The sequence below is a fragment of the Manacus candei genome, unplaced genomic scaffold, assembly GCF_025592945.1.
Source record: "Manacus candei isolate 608988 ecotype Guabito, Panama unplaced genomic scaffold, ASM2559294v1 h1tg000065l, whole genome shotgun sequence".
NCBI lineage: Eukaryota > Metazoa > Chordata > Aves > Passeriformes > Pipridae > Manacus > Manacus candei.
This window is the reverse complement of record NW_026138113.1, coordinates 12,112,172-12,130,135: the sequence shown is the minus strand read 5'-3', so window position 1 is coordinate 12,130,135 and position 17,964 is coordinate 12,112,172. Positions and strand designations below refer to the sequence as shown.

The 17,964-nt window shown below is 46.3% G+C and overlaps 2 protein-coding genes across 4 annotated transcripts in view; one reads left to right on the top strand and one right to left on the bottom strand.

The window, feature by feature from the left end:
- Positions 1-16,054, top strand: part of GARRE1 (granule associated Rac and RHOG effector 1) — a 58,938-nt gene extending 42,884 nt beyond the window's left edge. For all 3 annotated transcript variants that reach the window (XM_051805809.1, XM_051805808.1, XM_051805810.1), the window contains exons 8-14: positions 2,782-2,879; positions 4,809-4,934; positions 5,403-6,370; positions 9,519-9,690; positions 10,481-10,615; positions 12,720-12,798; positions 13,376-16,054. In XM_051805809.1, coding sequence (XP_051661769.1) covers positions 2,782-2,879; positions 4,809-4,934; positions 5,403-6,370; positions 9,519-9,690; positions 10,481-10,615; positions 12,720-12,798; positions 13,376-13,696 — 1,899 coding nt within the window. In that variant the 3' untranslated portion in view covers positions 13,697-16,054. The remainder of the gene's footprint in view (positions 1-2,781; positions 2,880-4,808; positions 4,935-5,402; positions 6,371-9,518; positions 9,691-10,480; positions 10,616-12,719; positions 12,799-13,375) is intronic.
- A 560-nt stretch (positions 16,055-16,614) lies between these two features.
- SS18L2 (SS18 like 2) lies at positions 16,615-17,892 on the bottom strand. The gene is made up of 3 exons (XM_051805835.1): positions 17,784-17,892; positions 17,520-17,596; positions 16,615-17,128 (listed from the first exon to the last, which is right to left on the bottom strand). Exons 1-3 carry the CDS (start codon positions 17,850-17,852, stop codon positions 17,041-17,043), a joined length of 234 nt encoding a protein of 77 aa, XP_051661795.1. The 5' UTR covers positions 17,853-17,892; the 3' UTR covers positions 16,615-17,040.
- Positions 17,893-17,964: the final 72 nt, after the last annotated feature.

The following is a 17,964-nucleotide window of genomic DNA, read 5'->3' as shown; positions in this document are numbered from 1 at the left end:
TACAGGAAATGAGGCCAGGAAAGCCAGTGTTTCTCAGCAGCCCTGTGGGAGTGTCTGGAGCAGAGCTGGCTCCCCGGTGTCTGGGTGAGGAATATCTGGGAGGAGCTGCACCTTCCACCATTTCCTTTCCAGGGGGTTTCAGTGTCGTGCACACCCAAGTCCTGCCCCCATGAGATTTGAGGAGAGGCCTGAGGCACATTTGGACTCAGGAAATCTGATGTCCCCCAGTCTAGACATGACCAGTTAGACCTGCTGGTAATTGGAGCACTGACATTCTTCAGGTTTGTCATCACATTTGGAGAGTGTCAGCATAAAACTCACACGTTCTCCCAGATGACCCGGCTGATACTTGGAGTTTTACTTGTGTTGGATCCTGAATGTCTCCAAAGATTTGTGCATGACCCTCAGGTTCTCAAAGAAGCAGAAATGAGCTGTGCACAAAGACTTGCAAACCCTCTCTCTCTCATTCATTCTCACTTTGATACTTTACAGTTTATAGAGAGGTATGAAGGTTGAGGTTTCTCTTTATAAACTATGTGCCCTAATTTTTTACAACTTATTATTTTTTTACACTATGTTTTACTTTATTTTTTACAACTGTGCTTGTGTGTAGCCTCGTGCAGTGACAAGAAATTGTAATTTATGTCTGCAAAGCGTTCTTTGGGTGGAAATGAGAGAGGAAGCACCTGTAGAGCAAGAACAATGGCTGGCTGAGGTACAGGAAGCTGTTCTCTAAGCACCACCAGGCGGGGAGGGAGAACGTGTTTATTTTCAGTTTATTTTGTGACGAACAGATAAATGAATCATTGAATCATGGCACAAGGTGACGTAGCCTTTGGTTTTCTGCTTTTAGACACTGAGCTGTCTGCACTCCTTCAGAATTGGGTGTAAATCTGTCACTTAAATGCCCAATTCAAAAGAGAACATTACTTGGCAGTCTCTCTGGTTTTAGCCTTTCTTGCATGTGCCTTTTCAGAAGAGACTCACTGAGCGTGGAAGGCACAATGAGATGTCACTTAGTTTGCTTGGTTTATTTTGGGCTGTAGTTTTTTAGCACAAGAACTATTTTGAAGTGTGGATTTTCAGTTTTTACCTAAGCATATATATAATAAGAATTGTATTTTCAGCTTTGGGTCAGCTGAAGAAATCTGCGTGTTCAAATAAAAATAATGTGTATTAAAATAGTTGAATTCAGAGGACGAGTGGAAATGAAACTTTGAATTGGCCTCATGCAAAGAGGTCAACAGTTAAACCTCTCTTTTCTTGTGCTAGTAGATCTTTCCATTGCAGGAGCCCTAAATCTCCTGGTAATGTTTAAATCCCAGATGTCCCAACTCTGACAAATGCCAAGACATGTAAAGCTTTTTTCCAAAGGAAGAAAGGAAGATGCATCCAGGGGGAGGGACACCCCAAGAAAGCCCAGCCCATGGGCACTGCTGTTCACCACTGACAGAAGCTGGCACGGATCTGCACAAACCAGAGGTTTAGCTCTGACTTAAGGGCTGAGATGCAGACTCTGTTTTTCTTGGAAGTTGAGAACAATCACTCCTAATTGCATCTCTCTTTATCAAAACTATAATTGCAGTAGAGCTGAATTGCACATTACGAAATTACATAAAATTAAAAAGGAAAAGTCGTGGAGTTTTCCTGTTAGGAAATGAGAGGTATTTTCATGAGTGTGGTGTTTTGGCATCATGCTTAGACATGTTTGTCAGGATTGGATAAACTTGGGCAAAGGCTTGGAGTCAGCTGAAGGAAAACAAAGGCTTTATGCAAAAATACCTGAAAGGTGGGAAATAATTATGTTCAAGTGTCATTGGATGGTTTTGTTAAAATGAGAGAGGAGAAACTCTCAGCATTATTCATATTTCACATGTTTTCATACCCAGCAATAGAGAACCTGTTAGAAGCTGAACTGGTGTAGGCTGGGTGATGGCAAAAAAGTCAGTAATAATCCCTGAGGCTTATTTATCCCAGAGGACTTTTGCCATTTCAAGGATAAATGGTACAGCTAATCTGCTAGTCACTGAAGCAAGAACTGCTGACTGCTGCCAAAAAGCTGCTGGTTCAGCATGACCAAAATAGGAAATTATGGAAATGATCAAAAAGGCCAACCCACACAGACTGGACAACAACAGAAAGCATGAACCAAATATGGAACTTACTGTCACTGGTATTAAAGGTTAAATGAAGCCAAAGTGAATCTATTCCTTCTCCATTCCCTAAAAAGAAAGGGTCATGACAGAGGGTTGATTTTCAAGACTTTTGTCTTCCATATATCTTCATGGTATGGCTCAGAATTCAACAAACTGAACAGTCATTTCTCTTTCTATTTGGAAATTATATAATTTGCCTATGTTACACCATTCACTGCAGTTAAATTATTTAAAATATTTTGCTAAATAGGTGTTTGGGAGCTATTAAAGTAGTAACTGTGTTAAACCTCTCAAATGTAAGGGCTGTTGTGTGGAGCCATTGAGAACCACCAGCTGTGAGGTAAAGCAGCTGGTAACTGTGTAGTGATGCTTAACTACTGAGAAGAATGAAGTCCTTGAGAGACAGGTTACTGAACCCAATGATTTTATATTATTTTAAACATATACACTGAAATAGAAATATACTTACAATGATTTTGTGAGTTGGTTAGTTTTTATTTGGTTGTTTTTTGTACCTTTAGCACGGCTCAGAGATGAGACTATTGCAGCTTAACTACAGGGGTGATAAAATGACTAGAACTGATTCTTAAAATCATTTCCCTTTTATTTTCATTTTATTTGCTAGGTGGTTGTGGACACAGCACAGATTGAAAATAAAGAAGCCTATGCTCCCCAGATAAGTTTGGAAGGATCGAGAATTGTGGTGCAAGTTCCATCAACTTGGTAAATAAAAATACTGTATTGCACATTATGACTGAAATATTTGGGTAAAATGATTGCAGTACAAAGGGGAGAGAGAATACTACACAATTATGGCACAGCTTCCTTAAGTTCCTTTATGTGAACTGTTTTAACACTTCTATTCCTGACAGGCTGTACTGGGGGTAACACAAAAGAGGCAGCGCTGGGATGCTAAGACTTAAAAGTAAAAGCTTGATAATGAAAGAAAAGCCTTAAAAATAATAATCTAACAGTATTCCTGTTATGCTCCTCCCCAGCAGGTCCCAGCTGTTAGCTCAGCAAGGCCAGGAATTAGCTGAGTTCATGGGAGAGCCTTTGCTCTTTTAAGTGCTGTCATGACTCTGGACCCCGAGATGCTGTTCCTGCCAGTTTAGTTGACTGCCTAGGAAAGAGGGCTGGGGTTAATCTGGAGTTTAAGTGAGGATTTCTTCCCATTCAGAGCAATAATTTGGAATTAGAACACTCCTCTTACTTGGAAGCATTCAGTGTTAGGAAATTCAGTACAACAGAGTTTATTCACCTGACTCCTTACTGAGGTGGCCTGTTTCTCGCGGTACTGATGGCGTGGCCAAGGGAGGAGCCTCCTGATGCTGTGCTGTGCCCTGGAGCAGCCTCACCTGGAATATTGGGGCAGTTTTGGGCACCACAATGGAGGGAAGGGATTGAGCCATTGGAGAGTGTCCAAAGGAGGGACACGGAGATGGGGAAGGGCCTTGATTGGAAGCCGTGTGAGGACACTGAGGGCACTTGGTGTGTTCAGCTGGAGCAGAGGAGACTGAGGGGAGACCTCAGTGCAGTTCCAATTGCTGGGCAGGGGCAGAGGAGGGGCAGGGACTGAGCTCTGCTCTGGGGGGACCAGGGACAGCAGCCAGGGAATGGCTGGAGCTGTGCCAGGGCAGGCTCAGGTTGGATCTCAGCCAAAGGTTCTTCCCCCAGAGGCTGGTTGGGCACTGCCCAGGCTCCCCAGGGCAGTGGGCACAGCCCCAAGGCTGCCAGAGCTGCAGGAGGGTTTGGCTGATCCTCTGGGGCACAGGGGGTGACTCTGGGGATGGGTCTGTGCAGGGCCAGGGGTTGGACTGGATGATCCTTGTGGGTCCCTTCCAACTCAGCCCAGTCTGTGAGTCTGTGTTTGCCCAAAAGGAGTCTCCTGAAGGTGTTTCCCTAAGAGTCTCCCGATGCTGTGTTGCCCAAAAGGGCTCTCCCGACGTGGATTCCCGGGGCTCTCCCGACGTGGGTTCCCGGGGCTCTCCCGACGTGGGTTCCCGGGGCTCTCCCGACGTGGGTTCCCGGGGCTCTCCCGACGTGGGTTCCCGGGGCTCTCCCGAAGGGTATTCCCGGGGCTCTCCCGTGTTTCCCGATCCGTCCATCCCCGTCGGGCAGCGCCTCCTGGTGTCTCGCGGTGGCAGCGCGGGGCCCGATCCCTGCGGCACTGCCGGGCCGGCTCCGGGAATTCTGTGCCCCGGGGGAAACGCAGCGACCCCGCACCTTCACAGCCCAGTGACACCCCCCGGACCGCGGGATCTGCGGGGTCGTTCCTCACGGAGCCTGCCGGGCCGGGGCTCCCGGCGGTGCCTCGGGGGTGCTCCCGTGTGCGGGCAGTGCCGGGGCCTCGCCGTGTCCCAGAAGGGTGTTGGGTGCTCAGCGTTTGCTCTGCTGGGCCTCAGCTGTGCCTGCTCAAGAGCTCATCGGCAGTCATGGTATAAAGACATGGAATTGCTTAACTTTGTGTGGGATCACTTGTGTGTCCCACAGCAGGAAGAAACTGCTCTGGCTGCAGGCGCAGGAATCCCCAGGGGTTTGTGGGTTGTGCTGCAGGAGTGCAGCCACTGCCCTTCTGTTTTCTGATGTGGCAGAATTGTTTAAGGTAGAAAACAAACGTTTTGATTTTTAGTTTAAACTCCATGATTACAGGTGCCTGAAAGAAGATCCAGCAACAATGTCTTTGCTACAGAGGAGTCTGGATCCAGAGAAGACCCTGGGGCTGGTAGATGTGCTCTACACTGCTGTGTTTGATATACACAGGTGGAAGGAAGGAAGGTACGTCTCCTCTTGAGCCTCACACTCCACTTCCTTAGTTTAAACTAAGCTGTCATTGCTGAGTGATCTGTGCTGAGAGATTTGATGGTACCAGCTTGTCAGAAAGGAAAAATGGGAGTCCAGGTGAGAGTGAGACATTGGTAATCCCCATAGATACAGGAGGCTGCTTAAGACCAAACCAGCAGCTTTTCCAAGGGTACAAAAGTATTTGTTTCTCTCTTACAAAAATGCTTAATTTATATTAAATTAGGCTCCATTTAGGTCTTGAAACACAATTCTGATTTTCTTAAGGAATGGGAAGTAATGCAAATGCTAGCAATAATTTGCAGTTACCATAAGAAGTAGCTGATGAACTTGGCAGTCTTTGGTGCTGTTTCTTTCTCTGTTATCCAAATCCACGTTTTCCCCCAAAGTACAAACTCAGTTATGTATTAGGTGGTTTGATATATGTGGTTCTCGTTGCTGCAGGGAGCAAGCTTTGCCTTGCATTCAGATCCAGTTACAGCGTGAAATCTCAGACTTTGGGAACCAGGTTGACTTGCCCTCGGGAAACGGAAGCAAATCTTCAGGGGGTCTCCAAAAGACATTCTCAAAACTGACCTCACGGTTTACAAAAAAAACTTCGTGCACCAGTACGAGCAGCACTGGCAGTTACTCCATCCCCAACACGCCTTCCAAAAACGTGTTCATAAGCTCCTGCTCCGAGGAGAAGGCGAAGGTGCCCCCGGCCGTGGACGCGCGGCTGCAGAGCATCCTGAGCATCGGGAGCTTCCCGCGGGCCGCGGAGCCGGGCACGGGCGGCCAGCTGGCCAACGGCTTCCTGGGGGACAGGAGGGACAGCTTCTTCAAGACAGATGATGGCAAGGATGACAAAGGCATGAATTTACCAACTGACCAAGAAATGCAGGACGTTATCGATTTCCTGTCTGGTTTCAACATGGGCAAATCCCAGCAGACCTCTCCGATGGTGAAACGAAGGAACTCCGTTGCCTCCTCTGCAGCAGCGGAACAGAAGTCGGGGGCGGTCCAGCAGCAGCCCCAGTCTGTGTCTCACCCTCCCCTGCATCCTCCTCAGCAAGGCTTGTCCCAGCAGCAGCAATCCCAGAAGCAGCAAATGCAGTATTACCAACACTTGCTTCAACCTATTGGACCACAGCAACGTGTACCTGCCAAATGGCTCAGTAATTCTTCACAGCAGCAAGCCCAGGCTGTTGGAACTGGATTGTCTCATATAAACCAGTGGAACAATCCTGGATTTTCAGATTTAAGCTCTGATTTGTACAGCTTGGGTCTTGTGAGCAGCTATATGGACAATATGATGTCAGAGATGTTAGGACAGAAACCACAAGGACCTAGGAACAACACATGGCCAAATCGTGACCAAACTGATGGAGTGTTTGGGATGTTGGGAGAAATCCTGCCTTTTGACCCTGCAGGTGTGTGCCTTTTCCTTTCTTATACTTTCTGTAAGAGTCCTTTTCCAAAGAATGCTGTGAAATATTGCTGGCAATAACTGTGTTTCCTCGTGCTGCCCCCAGATGTGGGGGTGCTGACCAGGGCAGGCAGGGATTTGTGTGTGTGCCAGTTTGCTTTGTTAACAGAAGTTGATCTTGAAGTGCAAGAAACTTTCATTAATGAGCAAGCATGAGAACTGATTCCTTGTTTCTTGTCCCAGTTGTAGATGTTCCTCCTATTCTTAATTTATAAAATTGTTTCAAATCAAACTCTTGGGCTCAGGTATTTTCCCTCTCCCCAGAATGACTCTTCCTGCTCTTTACTAGTCTTGTAATATGGAGATAGTGATGCATCTTTCTCATATCCCCACATTTTCCCTCCATTACTCTGCAATTCCATGGGAATCATGCTGGTTCCTGTTCTGCAGCTGGTTCTGCAGTGAAAAGCTTGGATGATGAAGGATTAGAGACTAAAAAGCAAGTGCCATGAGGTTTGCCAGATGTGTTTGGACCACCAATAAATTGCAAATATGGATGGATTGTTGTCAAAGATGAAGTGAGATAAAATTTTAGTCATAAACAAATAGCTGAAGTCTAAGAAATCAGCTGTAGAATCTCAGAGGAGCTGAATGTTCAATGCCCTGTAGGGGCCATTCACTGCAGAGTTGGACTCCATGATCCTGTGGGTCCCTTCCAACCCAGAATATTCTGTGGTTCTGACTGTAGTACTCAGAACAACTTACACATCCCTTGCCTTGTAAATATAATCCCTGTTGGCCTGGAACACAGCTCCAGGAATGTGCAGTGTGCACTTAGGGAAGCTGCCTGGAGGGAGGCAGCAGGAGGACAGGAAACCCTTTATCAGAGCAGGATCCGGTTCCCGGGGCTCTGTCTGTCTTTGGAACGTGGAGGTGTCTCAAACCAGCTCCTTTGGCTCATAATTCTTAAAGTTCTTTTGTCAGTTTAGTTGATAAATCAGTGGAGTTTGTAAGGCAAAAATAGGCATCAGAGTTATGTTGTTGCTTAACACCTGTAAGTCTGAATTAGCATGATCTTACTTATGGTGTGGACTTAAGGATTATCACAACCTTTAAGTAAGGACAGAGTGATCTTTACTAAGCACTAAATCCATGTGTGTCTGTGTAGGGAAAAGACAGCAGGTATACAAAGAACTGGCATTTTCAGCATTTTGAATCCATTCTATTTCTGTAGTATTTTCCTTTCAGTCTCTATAAAACTGCTCAGTTTGGTCCACTGGATGAAGGTCAAGGACTTAGGAAGTGACACTCAGAAAAGGTGACTGAAGCTCATCAGTGGTGCTCAGTGCATTGCCCTTTTACACTTGTAGTGATAAGTAAACAGCATTTTCCACAGATCTGGAATTTAAAAAACCAAAACCAACCAAACAAACCCCCCCCCCTTCCAATTGAACAGACTTTTCCATTGGAAAGATAACTTTTCTTCATAGAACTTGCCAGGTTGAGCTGTGGTGTAGGAATTTTCAATCTAAGCTTTAGTTAGTGAAGTACAAAAAGCTTTAAAACACAAACCATTTTTTTCATTTCCAGGCTTTCCTAGGACTGCACATTTGTCATTTGAAAGAAATCACATTACTATTTTAATAAATATTTTTAGTGTCTGAAAATGTCTCTTTTCAGATGCAAATGTACTAATTAAGAATTTATAAAACTGATGGCTTTTCATGTCAAAGGCTTAACTAGCTACCAAAAATGTATTTTGCAGTACTTCTATCACCTGTAAGGACTTGATGAAGGAATGTTGCAGTAAGAACTAGCAGAATTAGTGTTGAGAACTCCAAGTCTTTTGAAGTAAAAAACTCTCTGATACAAAGCTCTTCACCTGACATGTTTTTAGTGAGGCAAAAGGTAACACAGGTTTCTGTTTTGAATATACCAGTGATTTAGCACTTAATGCTACCCACAGGGAAAAAGCCTGGATGCCCTTCAGATCCCATCCAGACTCTGTCCTTGGATCTGAGGAGCTGTCTGGCTTCCAGCCTCATCTTAAGCTGATATAAAGATGTTCCAGGGGGAGAAGGAGCATTAGTGGGGATGTTTTGTTTCTGTCACAGCTCTGTCCCTTGCTTGGGTAGTAAAGGATGCAGAGAAACAAAATTACCTCCCTGTCATTTGCATCCCACGAAACATTGTGGAGCTCTTTTCTGGACGTGTCAAATGAGAACAAGGAAACTTATCTTGTAAATGCAGAATTGAATGTAGGGAGCTGCCACAGGAAAGAGGTTTCTGCTTCCTGAGCTGTGCATGATTGTTGGATGTTCTTCAGTCCTCACTCTTAATCTCAGACTGAGCCTGCCAAGCAGCAGCTCTGCACTTCCCACTGCAATTCCTGTGTGTGTAGTCCAGACATCTTCCATAAATCCAGTCAGATCCAGGCTTTTCTCAGGGAAGAAAAAACAAAAGGCAAAGAGAAACAGAAGCTGTGGAAACTCAATTACACTGAATCATAGCAGCATTCCTTCTAATCTAACTGCTTGCTCTGACCAGTGGAGCATTGAAACACTTCTGCATTAAGGCTTTTGCTGTGTCTGCTCAAGATCATGCTCGTCCTTTACCAGATGCTTGGGACACCTAAATCAGTTTAAGAATGGAAGAATTTTTAAATTACTGCTTTTTTCTGTAAATATGATTCTTACTCTGAAATATTTTGTCGGTCAGGATCAAAATGTTTTCCAAATTCTTTCATCCTTTTTTGGGGATCTGAAATTCTGATTTCCCCAGTAAGCAGGACCACAACTTAGCTGGTTGCACTCCTGCAGCAACTATAGTAATTGGAGTGTTCTTTTTTGCTGGGCGTGGATAAATGTACAGGCTTTAAATCTGCTGATGGATATTGGACCTGTCAGTGTGCACACATGTCACAGGACAGATCCTACTTCCCTGCTGGAATGCCAGGGTGTAGTTCCAAGTGTTAATTATTCCCCCCATGGGTGCTGTGTATGTGCTCGTCCGTCAAGAGGAACCCACCGGTGGCTCCCCTTTGCACCAGGGAGGGGATTTTGCTGTGGGGGGTGGTGAAGGCTGAAGGGTGGAATTCGGGGTAAGTGCAGCAGCAGGAGCCGAACGTCAGCAGTGTTGGTTTGTCCCCCCAGTTGGCTCTGACCCCGAGTTCGCCCGCTACGTCGCCGGGGTGAACCAGGCCATGCAGCAGAAGCGGCAGGCACAGCAGCTCCGCCGGCCCAGCACCAGCACCGCGCGCGGCAACTGGGCCCTGCCCGACGAGCCCCACAAAACATGGCCCTTCCCCGAGTACTTCGCAGAGGGGTAAGACACTGTGGCTCTGTCTGGCAGCCTGACTTGGCAGGATGGGGCAGTGCTGGATGTTTTTTCCAGCTGCACTTCGTTCTGTCAGGAGTGAGCAATGAGCCCCTCCTGCTTTGCAGGGGCACTGACAGGTTTGATGTCTCCTCTGGAGTGGTGTGGAGACCGACTGTGCCTCCAGAGGGAATAAGGCATCTACAGCACAGATGCATTCAGAGAGTTTTCTCTGAATATTCTGAAAACCTTTGAGACCCACTTTTGATGAAAAGTGATGCAGTGCCTGACTGAATTAAGTTTTCCAGATTTTAGCCACTTAATCTTGCTCCTAAAAGGCAGGTACCTTACAGCAAGTACATTAGTGGTTCTTAGTCTCTTCCAAATCATAACTATTTACAACAACAGAAGTGTTTCAAGATTCTCTGTCCCTTTGTCCACAGTGTAACAGCTGTGACTTGAGCTGGTGTGAAACCAGTAGGACAGTTGTGTTCTGGCTCAGTTTTGCAGTGAAAAAGTCAAGTGATTCCAAACCCAAGCATCACTTCCCCATCCTGAACAGGAGAGGCACTTTTAATGGGCATTATTGTTTTAGTAAAATATATATAAAGAAGCTGTAACAGACAAAGCAGTTAATGTGACCACTGAGACAAGTGAAAGTATTTGTGTTACTGGCACATTTTCCCAAGTATTGAAATGTCTTTGTTTTCTATCACCTGTGACAGGCTCAGCACAACTGGGACACATTCTGGACCAGGCACTGTAAATACAAGGACTAACACAACTTCTTGTGTTGCAGTGATGTGACAAATAGCTGGTCTGGAACTCAAGGAGACTCTGCCAGCTCAAGTGATGAGACCTCCTCAGCCAACGGAGACAGCCTGTTCTCCATGTTCTCAGGGCCAGACCTTGTTGCTGCTGTGAAGCAGAGGAGGTGAGCAGAATGAACAGAAATACAGAGCACTCTGTAAGATTCCTTTTTTATATCTATAATTTCATTTGAGCCTCCAGCCAAAGGAAATTCCTGCTGCTGAGACACAGTTACAGGGTCAGTGTGTGCACTGCACGGGTGGGTTGGGTCAGTGCATTCCCAAAGGGAGGAGTGTTGGCAGCTCCCTCCTCCTACACACCAGCCCTGTGCAAACAGCTGAGACTCAGGACAGCAGGAAAGGTCAGATGCTTTCCCTCTTCCAAGAGGTTCTCTTTTGGATGCTGCTTCTTTCCAAACTCCTGGGGTGTTAGAGACCCGTGCTGAGCTGGTTTGCAGACTGTGCCTGGCAGCAGCTCTGCCCCTGACACTGCACTGGGGTGGCACTGAGGGCCCCCTGGCACTGGGGAAGTGCTGCTATGTGGTGTAGACTTGTCTCACCTTGGCTGCCACTGCCCTTCTGGGAGTCCTAAATACACTGGTTAGTCCTTTATTTCTGACAATATGAAGAGGTGGCTTAATTGCCTTCATAAATAATTTCAGTAGCTTAAAAACTAAGCCAGGATTTCCAGCTCTGAACAATCCCCTTCCAGCAGCAGGAATTGCAGCAATTGCTTTCTGCAGTTCTGAAGGGCTGGAGGCTCGGTGTGTCTGGGACCTCAGTGATTCCATAGCTGAGGGCAGTTAGAACAACAGTAACAAAAGGCACAAGATGAAGCTGGAATACCAACCCAGTTCCAATCTGGGATCATTCTCTCAAACTGTTTCTCAGAGTCTTTTTGAAAAATAGAACAAGTTAGTTCTGTGGCCAAAAATTCTGGTTTTGTTTACATCATAAAATAATTCAGTCAGTACCTTTAGTACAAGATTGTCTGTCTGCTTTTTGGTGCCCAGAAGTTGTCAGTGGGCGCACTGCCAGTTTCCCCCAGGTTATACCTGGATTGCTGTTTTTATGTGCATTGTCAGAAAGGAACTGACCAAATGAGGAGCTGTTTTCTGAACCTTTACACTTACCAAGACTTTATAGAGAGGGAACAGGAACTGCGCTTCAGTGGATGTTAATGGAAGAGAGCCACTGCATAAACATCACAGAAGTAATTATTTGTATTTTTTTAAAAAAGCAGCAGGGAAAGAAAATACAATAGCACCTAAGGGGTGAATTAACCTGCCAAGCCAGCAGACAGCTAGAGATGGATCATGGAGTGACTCACGGAGCAAGAACAAGAAAAGCCTGTGCTTTATGTAGAGCTCTGAAGAGTAGAAGGAAGTTCCCAAGGAGGGTACTTCACTGAACAAAAACTTCAGCTGAACTAACAATACTACTGTCTTATGTTCCTTTGAGGAAGAAAAATGTTCTCCAGTTGAGGGCCTGATAAAATACCAGAGCTAAACCTGGGCAGCAAGAGAAGGCAAAAGGGTTGGGTGTGCTAAAGCTGACCTGCAAAGGGCTGCTTACCCATGGAGGCCTGATGGTTGGAGCATGCTGATTGGGTTTTTTTAAGGAAAGGATGAAATAAAAGATTCTGCTTTAATCTAATCCCACCCCCTAAAAAAAATCCAAAACACAAGACTAAAAAAATCTTTCAGAATGCCCACGTGGTCAAGGATTTCTATTTGATACCAGGCATTAGGTCACAAATTTAAACTGAAGGTGGCATGTTTTTCTTCAGTCAAGTAACTGTGCTTCAGCAGATGCTTCACTTGTTCAACTGTGCTTTTATCTTGTCTGTAAAGTTGTTTCAGAAAACATACTTTAAAAAGCCCAAAGAAACCCAAACCATGAGAGCAGGTGACAGAAAAGGCAATTTCTGGCAGATTTCTTCCAGGTGGGCAAAAGCCTAACCCAGCTCCCACTCACCTCTACACAGACCTTGCTGAAGCTGTAGCTCCAGGAAGTGCTGCAGTGCCATTCCCTGCCTGGGCTCAGTGATCAGGTTCTTTCTGTTGCTGCCTTTGCCTGTATGGAGCAAAAAGTACCTGAAACCCTCTGGAACAGCAGGACCCACTGTGGGGTGTGAGAGGCTGAGAGCAGGAATGGGCTGTGCCCGAGGCACAGTGATGGGGTGAGTCATTGAAAACCCAGCAGTGACTGTCCCTCTCTCTCTGGCAGAAAGCACAGCAGTGGTGAGCAGGAGCCCAGCACGCTGCCATCGCCTCCCCTCCTGTCTGCAGCTGACGACCGCAGCCAGGTGAGCTCACCGGGCCTTGCTCCTCTGTGTGGGGGGGGGTCTGCACTAGGAAAACAACTGCAACAGCATCTGGATCTCCAGATCGGTTACTTCAGCAAAACCCCAAACCATCTGCACTCGAGGAGTACAAAAGTCACCAAATTTAAATATTAAAATTGGAATTACTTACTTCTTTCCCTTTTGTTGGGGCCACTCTGTGTCATGCTGAAGTAAATTCAAAGGTTTTTTAACAGGCAGATGTGTTAAGAATCCAGAGTGCTTTCCAGGCATCCATTGTGCTTTCAAAGGTAAGTTATGACCCTGAGATGAGCTCAGTTGGTTAGAACATGGTGCTGGTAACGCCAGGGTTGTGGTTTGATCCCTGTATGGGCCATTCACTGAAGAGCTGGCCTTGATGATCCTTGTGGATCCTTGCTTGGATTTCACAGAATATTCCGGGTTGGAAGGGACCCACAAGTCTGTGAAATCTTCTGAAAATGTCTTAAGGAGGGGACAAGGTGACGTGTCCAGTATTGTCTCAAAACCAAAGTGTGTTGGTATCGAAAGAAGCCGACCCCAGCTGGTTTTGTGTTCTCAGGACAGCAAGACCAAAACGTGGCCCCCGAAGGCGCCGTGGCAGCACTCGGTGACGGGCACCCTGCCCGGCCAGAGCTCGTCCCTGTACCCCCTGGGCAGCCCCGTGAGCCAGTGGAGCGACACGATGCAGCTCCTGCCGTCGCCCCTGTGGGCCAGCGACTGCGCCCCGGCCGCCGGCATCTCCTCCGGCTTCGCCTTCGCGCAGCAGCAGCAGCAGCAGCAGCAATCCCAACAGGCTTCCCAGCACAAACAGATCAACAAGGGCTTCAAATCCTTCCCGGTGAAGCACGAGCGCAGACCATCGTACCTGCCCCAGTACTGACTGTTCTCCTGCAGAGCAGCACAGGGCCAGAGGGACGGCGCAGCTTCCGTGCCCGGGGTGTTGGCTGTGTCCTGGTGATCTCATTGGCGGGAGTTGGAGGGGTTTGGGGGAGACAGACAAACTCTCCAGTTGTGACTGACAGTGCTGAGCAAATGTGGCCAATATGTTTGTTGGTGGACATGAAACAGCCCAAAACTGTGATGTAGAAATGCTTTTAAAAATGTGTATATTGCCTTTACTTTCAAAACATTTTTTTTTCTAAAAAGAACTGCTGAAGGACTACCATACAAGAAACACTGTATTTTATAGCTATTTTTCATATAGATTTATAGTTAAACATCTTACTGAAACACATTGAATATGTTGGAGCAAATATATAGTGGTCACTTTGCTCAACACTGTTTGTGTTTAAATTTATAAAGGACAAGCTGTAGAGCCTTTGTATTCTCATTATGGCCCGGGGGCAGCTTTTTTTAAATGAAGTGCAGCCACAGCTCTTGCTGTGCCACACAGATGAGTTCACTGGGGAGCTGCTGCAGGCCCAGCTGCAGACAGTGCTGTGGCAGGTCCCTCACCCCAGCTCAGCAGAGCCGCTGCCCTCGGGCGCAGTCGTTCCCGAGCTGCTGGAGCCGACGCTCCGGTGTGGCTGCCGGGACTCCGGGTCGGAACACCCTGTTCCTTGGGCAGCCTTTGGCCAGAGCTGCTCCCACACAGGGCTCCTGCAGTGTGTGAAAGCAAAGCCTAAGAGACTACTTGCTTTTATTTAAAGTCTTATTTCAGATGCTACAGTTGATTAAAAATTGTGAGCTGGCTCAGAAGATACTAAAACTGAAACGTGGGGTAGCAGTTAGTTAAAAGAACATTATTTTTTTTAAAAGGATAAAGTAATTATTTGCAGTCAATATGTGCCATTAAGTGAACCTGTGGAATTAGGAATAATCTTCCAACCAAAGTGGATCCGGGAGAGTGACTGGTGCTTAAAAATTGAAGAACAATGGTAAATATATGTATAGCTATCCCACTGTATATGAATTGAGATTACAGAAGATTCTTTATATAGTTAGAGCTTATTTAAATTTTCATATTTCATCTTTGAAAGAGTCTAAAAACCACAATATTTTCTGGTATAAGAGTTTTGACAGTATTAATCTTATTTTTGTATTTTTCTTAAGTCATATCATTCTAATATGTTAACTACTAGTAAAATGGGTTATTAGTTCTAACTACATAATTTTTCAATGAAGATAAAGCACATTTGTTGGTTTTGGTTTTACAAACTAATTACATCTATATCTAAAGATACCAAAAAATAAATACATTATATATATATATATATATATAAAGTATACACAACACTAAAACTATTAAACATCTGGGTATTTCAAACCCATCCACCTTTTTTGTTTGTATGGTGACGGGCTCTATTTGCAGGCCCAGATTGTTACCTTTTGTGCTGTTTGAGGATGCCAATGTTGCCTGTATTTATGATATTGTCACCATGTTTTCTGAAACTTCATACTTACCATGTTTACAAAGATTTGTTTGCTGTACATAGACTTTTTACAGTAATGTGCTTTGCACAATCAGTGTGGCTTCTGTCTGTAAATTGTTAATGGTCTGTACTACTATAATTTTGAAAACCCTCCACTGAAAATGTTAGTGGTTATTTAACTTGATGAATGGTTTTGAGTTTCCTAAATCTTGTCGTTTAGATCTAATATTAAACCCTAAATTTGGTTGTACTTACTGATTATTCATACTAAGACCAAAATGGAAGTTAATGAAAACACTTAATTTTGAACTTTTTTCTAACAAGTGCCAAAATGATTGCTCTAGTTTTTGCAGTTTATTCATAATTACAAATGCTGTCGAGTTCCTGGACCTACATCAGTGAAAACAAAGAAAGTTTGTCTGCATTTTGACCACGTGGGTGCTACTCTGTCCTTTGCTTCCGATTGTTCTGAACACTGGTAATTTTAAGAATTGTTGCACTTGGCAAATGAGTCTTGCCCTTAAACTTCACTTACACTGCCAAGTGCAAGGGTTTGGTGCTTAGTTAACTTACCCTTATTGCAGTGCTTCTTGTGAATAGCTAATGCTTCTGAACTGGAACTGTACAGTTTGTATTTTAAAGCTTCTGTAAAAGTAAACTATTTGCTTTATTAAAGATATACATTTAATAGGTCATACCTGTTTAAAATATGCACCTTGCTGAAAATGAGCAGCACCTTAAACTGTAACTTTGGTTTGTAAACAAAGATCTTATTTCATTAACATGGGATTATTTAACAGTTTGAAAATTGTCAACTGCCTACTTACTGACTCATCATATAAAACCAAACTTTATGCACTGTACAATTTGAAGCATCTTTAAAGCTACTTTCTCAAGCAGGTGGCACTGGAGGAGCTGGCACAGACACTGCCTGAGCAGGGTCTCTGGCCCCGTAGTGCAGATGAACATTGCCAACTTCACCTGCGTTTTCAGCAGTCCCAGAGTAAATAACTGTGCTGGCAGTGAGCAACAGTGAACTCCATCCCCCTGCCCACAACTGTCAAGGCTCTTAGTTCAGCTGATGTTACAGTGGCACTGGAGTGCCACATCCAGGTGGGCAGGGCTGCTGTGCTCCTTGGGGGTGAGTACAAACAGGCAGCTGGACACAAGTGCTGACAGATCCCCAGGAGCCACATGAACCCACCTGAATGCACAAGAATTCACTTGTTCAGTCTGCAGTACACGGCCTTCCCAGCACAGAGGAAAAGCCTTGACATGAGTGGGGCTCGCTGGAGTAAAGGCTGGGCTTGTCCCTTGCACTGAAGTGCAGCAATCCCCTGGTTCCCAGGAAAGTTAATATTTGTTTCACTGAATCACTGAGCTGCTCCTTTGTTAACATGCTGTATTAATTCACAGTATACTACAGTTTACAAAGAACATCTTTATTCAGCACAATTCTGATACAGGACCCAAATGGCTCTGTATATGGCAACACATGCCTGACTGTGTCATGCTGGAGGTAGCAGTCACCTGGTGAAGTGCTTACCCTGTTACTGCAAAACCTTAGTCATAAAACAGGCTCTGTGTCCAGCAGTGCTGTCTGGCTGTGCTCAAAGTACACTGCACTGAGTTTTTCAGAGGGAAAAAGGCACTGTGATTAATCACCCCTAAGCTGTGTTGATGACAGTAACAGAGGAAGAACTAGCCTAATACTACATAGAAAACTACAGTCACATTTTAAACACACAAGTACAAATCACTTTTTACCTGCCTTTCAAGACCACAAAGCTGGACTCCTAAACTGAGTATTTCTACAGAGTCTGAAAGCAGCACTGCTCTGTGCAGGTGTCAGTCAGTCTGCAGCCTTCTGTGTGCTGGGCGGTGTGGCATCTGCAATTGTGGCTAAATAAATGAGGTTTCTGTGCAGGATATGCTGGTACCTGTGAGAGAAGGAAACACAGTATCTGGGTAACCTGCTCTTTCATAGCCACCTACCCACACCTGTCACTTTAGCAATCTGATCAGGATTTGCTAACCGGTAAAGAAATAGCAAACTAGAACAGTAAATCAGGGGAAACGTGTTCTTGTTCGGGGTGTGTGTCACACACGGGGCGCGCAGAGCCGCTGTCACAGGACACTGAGTGAACACCCTCACGGAGCCGGCGGGGTCGCTCCGTCGGGGGCAGCTTTGCTTTATACATCTGTGACAATGATTCTGATGAAGTCCCTTCATAAGGCCGGAGGCATTTGCTTCGTGGTGCTAAAGCTCTGGGCCCGGGAGCCGCGTTCCCTCCCCTCCCCTCCCCGGCCCTGCCCGCCCCGGTCACTCACTGCACGCAGTCGGTGGCGCGGCCCTTGCTCTGGTACTCCACGATGCACCGGATCAGCTGGTCGTTCTCTTCCAGCAGCTGCGGACAGAGCGCGGTCACCGCCCGCCCCGCCACGGCCGGCCCCGTCCCCCGACCGCCCAGTCCCGGCCCAGTCCCGGCTCAGTCCCTGCTCCAATCCCGGCTCCATCTCGGCTCACTCCCTTCAGTCCCGGTTCCAATCGTGGCCCAGCCCCGTCAGTCCCGTCAGCCCCGTGCCGGCGCTCACCCTCTGCAGGGTGTCCTGGTTCACCTCAGCCTTCCCCCGCAGCCGCTCGGGCACGAACGCCACGGACATGGCGGCGCCTCCGCCGCCTGAGGGCTCCCCGCGGCCCCGCCCCCCGCCTCCCATTGGCTGACAGTCGCGCACGCGCGGCGGCCCCCCCGCCCCCGGAAGCGCCTGAGGCCCA

What these genes read in the sequence shown, in the direction of transcription:
- SS18L2 (XM_051805835.1), bottom strand. Translation starts at nt 17,852, where the DNA reads ATGTCCGTGGCGTTCGTGCCCGAGCGGCTGCGGGGGAAGGCTGAGGTG. An exon ending in ACCAGGACACCCTGCAGAGG is followed by an intron (nt 17,597 to 17,783) that starts GTGAGCGCCGGC and finishes CTCTGTCCGCAG; the next exon opens with CTGCTGGAAGAGAACGACCA. An exon ending in CGCGCCACCGACTGCGTGCA is followed by an intron (nt 17,129 to 17,519) that starts GTGAGTGACCGG and finishes CTTCTCTCACAG; the next exon opens with GTACCAGCATATCCTGCACA.